Below are 6,000 nucleotides of genomic sequence, written 5' to 3'. Positions count from 1 at the left end.
TTCAAATATCTAGGATCACTATTAATAGACGAAAACCATATATACGAAGAAATTAAATGTTGACTGAAAGCATGGAATTTGTGTTATTATTCAGTTCAGAATATTTTGTCGTCGCAAACTCTGTAGAGGAATCCAAAGATTAAAATATATGTGACAATAATAATATATGTTGTGCTGTATGATTGCGAAACATGGTCACTTACTCTGAGGGAAGAACGCACACTGAAAGTATCTGAGGATACGATTCTGAAGCGAATATTCGGACCCAAGAGGAATGGGAATGGAGAATAGAGAAAACTTCATAACGCGAAACTGCATAATTTAAAACGTTTACCAAACATTGTTAAGGTTGTCGAGTCTAGGAAGCTCACGTAACCAGCATGGAAGAAAGTATGAAAGTTTTCGAAGTTTTGACTGGAAATTCAATCGGGAAACGACCATTAGGAAGACCTGGGCTCAGATGAGAGGACAATATTAAGATGGATTTCGCTGGAATAGAAATACAAAGTAATAACTGGATTCAGTTGGATAAGGAAAGAAGTCAATGAAGAACTTTTGTGAACGCAGCATTGAACTTCCGGGTTCCATAGTCCATAGTGTTAGTTAGTTAGACCAAACAAAAACAAAACTCAGTTCATTTCTTACGAAAGCAAACAAATCACTTACCTTCCAAGTTCTGGAGCTATCTGAGTTGGCGCGCACAGATTTGTTTTATTTCCTGTTCCAAGTTGACCATAACTATTTGCACCCCAAACAAACAGTGCACCTTCATCTGATAAAGCCATTGTATGAGCATAACCGCACACAACTTTTGTGATCACTTTCCCTTGTAAATTCACTACTTTGCATGGGTTGAGCTGATTAGTGTTGTTGCCAAGTCCGAGTTGACCGTTTCCATTGTAACCCCAACCGTACACCTGCAACAAAAATATATCAATCAGAAACTACAAAAAACAAGAACACATCACAAAATAGGTTGGAATTGTGCAGATTTTTCCCTTCCTGAGAGATATTGGAGATGAAATGTTTCGAATTTCGAAATCCTTCACTAGATGGCATTGGTGTCGTCTGTCAGCAACCTCGTTCGAGGTTAATAATGGAAATTTAGGGTGGTGGAAAGGTCCAAGTCAGAATTACTGGAACCAGAGGTACCACATGATGGTTGTGGTAAGAAAGAGGAAATAAAATTTAGGTATGTGAAATCCAATTTTGGTGGTAGATAGATTGGGTAGTTATCTTTTCCATTATACTACATATTGAAAGAGTTTTCTAATCGGAATTGAAGTGGCTTTATGCTGAAAATTCGAAATAATTTACTCTCCGTAATTCTTTGGGAATTATATTACTTAAGGCATAACTTCTTGGCTTCATTTTCAAAAAGTATCTGTTAATAAATCAAATACCAAAATCTTTCGTTGTGAATTTCTAAATAGTCTAAATGTTGTGATAACAGAATCCGGGAAAAGGATTTCTTACTTAAGAACATTGTTCTTCCTAGGGTAAATGGGGAAGAAATTTTCGACCATTCTGGGATTTTCGCTCGATAAATATTTTGTGCGTTCTCTGCTCATTCTTTTGATTTCCTAATAAATTAAGTATTTATTCTAGGATTGGAAGGAAAATTTTGAGAATGATCGGAGGACTACATGATACACAATGTATTGTTCCGAAAACAAACTCCTGTGTCAATTTTCTGTAATGCATCTCTAATCACAACTGATTTCAATTTATCGAAGAACAAACAAAACATAAAGGTAGAGATTAGTTTAAAAGATAAAAACTCTCACGAAGCTCATGCTATTTATTCAGAACATACACAATAAAGCGAGAGAAAAAAAAAATAAAAATAAATATTAGCAAATTTCAGAAAACTCTAAAAAGCGAAAAATAATTCATTACTATTATTAATAAAAAATTAAATCTATGTCAAGCCAAACAAATTAACGCTTTATAAAATTACAATCAAAACTAATTATGTTAGTTATCAATTTGTTTGCCATAATACACACTTCAATTCTTTTCGAGTTAATAGTAATGAAGTATTTTCTACTTTTAAGCTCTGTTTTATCATTATTTTTCGTCTTTTATTATTTTCTACTCTTTAGATTATTTGTTTCTTGATTACAGCACAGCAGTCAGCAGCGAGGTTATATGAGACGTGAACTTAAGCTTAACGGGGGACTTTCACTGGAATCGAGCCCCGATATCCCACGCGAAAGACATATACGCTCACCATATAGCTATGAGGGAGTTCTACTTTTTAGAGTTCTTATTTAAGTCAGTTAATATTGAATTCTTAAAAAAGTTACATCTGCTTTTTACTGCCTTAGAAATCGCTTATCTCTCTTTTAAATTTAATTTTTCCCCTTTTCTGTTATCTCATTAGTTTAGCTACATAAACTAAATAAGTAATACCTAAACCTGAACTAAAGGCAGGATCATAACTTCCTATGAAACGGGTTGGCCTCCGAAACATGCGTGAACAAACATATTTTAAAATAATAATAATAATAATAATAATAATAATAATAATAATAATAATAATAATAATAATAATAATAAGTGTCTATGTATTACGGAAATACGACATTAACAATATTAGCTGATGAGGAGTTTCATGGTCTATCTGCACAGACTGTCATCAGATTCTGATAAAATTTATACGGAACTAGCAAGAAAGTATATTCTTTAAAACTTAAATAAATAAATAAAAATCGACACAACTATGTTGAAGTTGTGGGAAACATGCAAACAATGAAGTCTGTTAATTACGGTATTAGCATTGTTAGCCGTTGAAGAGTTTTATTGTCCAACTCGGAAGACTAGATCAGATCCGAATGAAATTTGTGTGGTGTGTTGGTAAATAGTTTTATTATTATTATTATTATTATTATTATTAACAAATTTATATGAACTCAATGCAAAAGCATACTCTTTCTAAAAGTAAATCAACCTATGTCGATGTTATGCGTGATCATAGACACAGTTATGGTATGAACAGTTATCCATTGAAGAGTTTCATAGTCTAACTCCAAAAACTATCGTTAGATCTTCACGAAATTTACAAGAAACCATAACGGAAATATACTCTTTCAAACAAGAATTGTCAAAATCGGTGCACGAAGTAATACGTTAATAATCTCATAATATATGAGGGGCAGTCAAAAAGTTCAAGGAAAGTTGGTCTAGTTTTGGTGTTTATGATGCAATCACAGTGAATCTTGTACAGTGCAATCCTTAAGTTGCCTAGTTATGAATGTGATAGGTGTGAACAGGTCATAACAGTCAGTATACGAGTAGTATAGCTAAACAGAGGAGTGTATGTGGTAATCAGCTGGTGCAACATCGAGGTTCAAACAATGCACAAACATCAAGTGTATGAGAAAATTGGGGAAATCTGCTTCAGATACTTACTTTGATAGCCTTAAAATCAGTTTAGAGTGCCAGTGTTTTAGGAAAAACAGCACCGATACCCGTTTCGCCACAGCAGAAAGCATGAAAACCAATGCGACGGCTGAACTTCACAACATACCAAAAGAGAACTTCCGTCAGTGTTTTCGGCAAGGGAAGTTGACGGCGGTGGAGGAAGTGTGTATATTCCAAAGGTGCCTACTTTAAAAACTATTAAGTAAATGTGTACTTACATTGTGGTAATGAAAAGCCACAATAAAATTCCGAGAACTTTTTTTTTTTTTTTTTTTTGGACTTCCCTCGTATATCAGCTTTATTAAAGCTGCATTGCATCGCAAAATGCGATACAACTATGATCATGATTACCGAAGCGAGCTATTTTTTACAATAAAACAGCATAATACAGTTTTTTCCTTCATTGTAGAAGGAAATGAAATGAAATTAAGTTTTACGTCCCACGGTTATGCCGGCTAGGCTAAAGGAGACAGTGATAATGAGAAATGGATGATATAGTGGAACGAAGAAAGTGGCAGGAAACGAAAGAACCCCGAGAAAACCCATGCACACGGTATTTGTCCATTACAAAGCTCACTTGGAGCGAGCTGGGATCGAACCGCGGACCCCACGCACCAGAGGTGAACGCTCTACCACAGAGCCACCGCCGCCCTCATTGTAGAAGGATTTTCACTTGATCTTATGTAGTTGTGATAAATCTCCCTCGAAAACCCGACCATTCTCTTTACGTGCTTTTTTGGTTCGCAATAAACATACTAATCCACATTACTGGAGATTGGACGTAGAACTGACGAAAAGGAAATCATGTGGACTTCGCTATTTTATGGCATACTAGCTGAAATATTCATTCTTCGCACGGGGAGAATAGGCATATGGGAAATATTTGAATCCTCCTCGCTCTTTTTACGGCCAACAAACGCAAAGGATGTAAGCCAATACTCAGGATTTTGACATGTTTACAATCACGAACAATGACTTTAATCCTAATTGCATAGTGCGCAGATGCATGCTGGATTTTAAATAATTGACTATCATTTTGACAAATACATTCTCGATTATAGAATTAAAATTCCTATTGCGACTACTTAAAATTTATTACTAAGATGATCATCAAATCATTATCCATATAGAAGCCGAAGGTTGTTCATATATAACAACCAAAACATAATACATCACGACAGTGACATTGTACATAATTTATTAGTTATATTAGTATCATTAGTTATAATCTTATTAGTTATACTATTTAATCACAGATATACGCGATTTTTATATAGACATAAGATTTCTCTGGTATAGTATATATATATATATATATATATAGTACTCACGTTTCGCAGAAGTCAATAAGGGCTAACATATTAGGGCACAACTTCTTACATGAGCGCCTTAGTATAATCCATGTTTAAACGCACAAGGTCAAGGCCTTTCCAAGGGCAAACAACAACGCACATTTTTTTTCTCTTTATCACAACAAAGCATCAACAGTGACACAATAAACACTATTTATTTAATTGAAACTTCTTACATTGAAACACAACAAAATTTAAAACCAACTTTTCCCAAAAACCTCTTCCACCCGATACCAAATCGTTACCGCACCACCACCCGAAACTTTTGGCCAGAAGATAATAAAGTGAGCACGAAGAACAATCATTTTAACCCGCAAGAAATTCAGCGAACATAATTTTCGAATGAAGACCGACCCGGATTCTGCTCCCGAACATCACAGAAAAGACTGCAATAACTCAGCTATTCTCCTGGCAATAAGTAATTCTTCTCAATTCATCACCATGCAGTGTGCAACCTTCATAATGAGTGGTTGTGCCATAATTAGCAACAAGTGAATAAATTAGTGAAAAGTTATAACAAATACTTTATCAAAAATAGTGTTTTAAGTGCGAATTTTTACAGAAATTTAACGTTGAAGTGCCGTGTTTTATGTGTACAAGTGCAAAATGTAGTGAGTTCAAAGATAAAAGTAATCATTTTTGGTTTCTTAATTATTTATTAACAAACATGTGATTATTGACGTGGGAACTCCTTTCTCAGTAGATCAAATGTGCCTTGGCGTCAGATCAAAGATCACTAGCAAACTGTGAAAACTAATTGAAACTCATCCCGCCTAGAGCAAGAAAGACCGCAGACGTTCATTCATTGGTGTGGGCGGAACTTATACTTACCTGTGATCCACTGTGGTGTTATTCTAATGTTTTGTTTTTACATCGCCAGATGGCAGCATGTACTGGAACAACTTTCTACACAAACTTTATCTCAATACGTCTTTGTGATCTGAAACTGATATTACAATTCCAATACTACATAAAGCAAAAGACAATATCTACACAATGTATGCGTATAAAAAGGACAGTAATTTTACTTTAAAGACTCTAATTACTTTGGTGTTATTATTACTATCTTAGTATCCGAACATTACAGTGAAACATTAACAGTGATACTGAAACATTAACATTATTTTTTACATTTAATATTTTATCTATTTACGTCATACCAAGACTATATATATATATTTATTTTCTTGTAAATTGCATTTTTTTTCTTTCCGACAGCACG

The 6,000-nt window shown here is 34.3% G+C and overlaps 1 protein-coding gene across 2 annotated transcripts in view; it reads right to left on the bottom strand.

Moving 5' to 3' along the window:
• LOC145693484 (RCC1 and BTB domain-containing protein 1-like) overlaps positions 1-6,000 on the bottom strand; it is a 170,300-nt gene that overhangs the window by 125,169 nt on the left and 39,131 nt on the right. For both annotated transcript variants that reach the window (XR_014132793.1, XM_081769526.1), the window contains exon 6: positions 667-917. Coding sequence is in view for 1 of the 2 variants with exons in the window: in XM_081769526.1 (XP_081625652.1) it covers positions 667-917 (251 nt within the window). In the remaining variant the exon portion in view is untranslated. The remainder of the gene's footprint in view (positions 1-666; positions 918-6,000) is intronic.

This window comes from Thermobia domestica, chromosome 8 (assembly GCF_964235325.1).
Source record: "Thermobia domestica chromosome 8, izTheDome1.hap1.1, whole genome shotgun sequence".
In the NCBI taxonomy this organism is placed as follows: Eukaryota; Metazoa; Arthropoda; class Insecta; order Zygentoma; family Lepismatidae; genus Thermobia; species Thermobia domestica.
The sequence above is the reverse complement of the archived record's forward strand: the minus strand, read 5'-3'. Positions and strand labels throughout refer to the sequence as shown.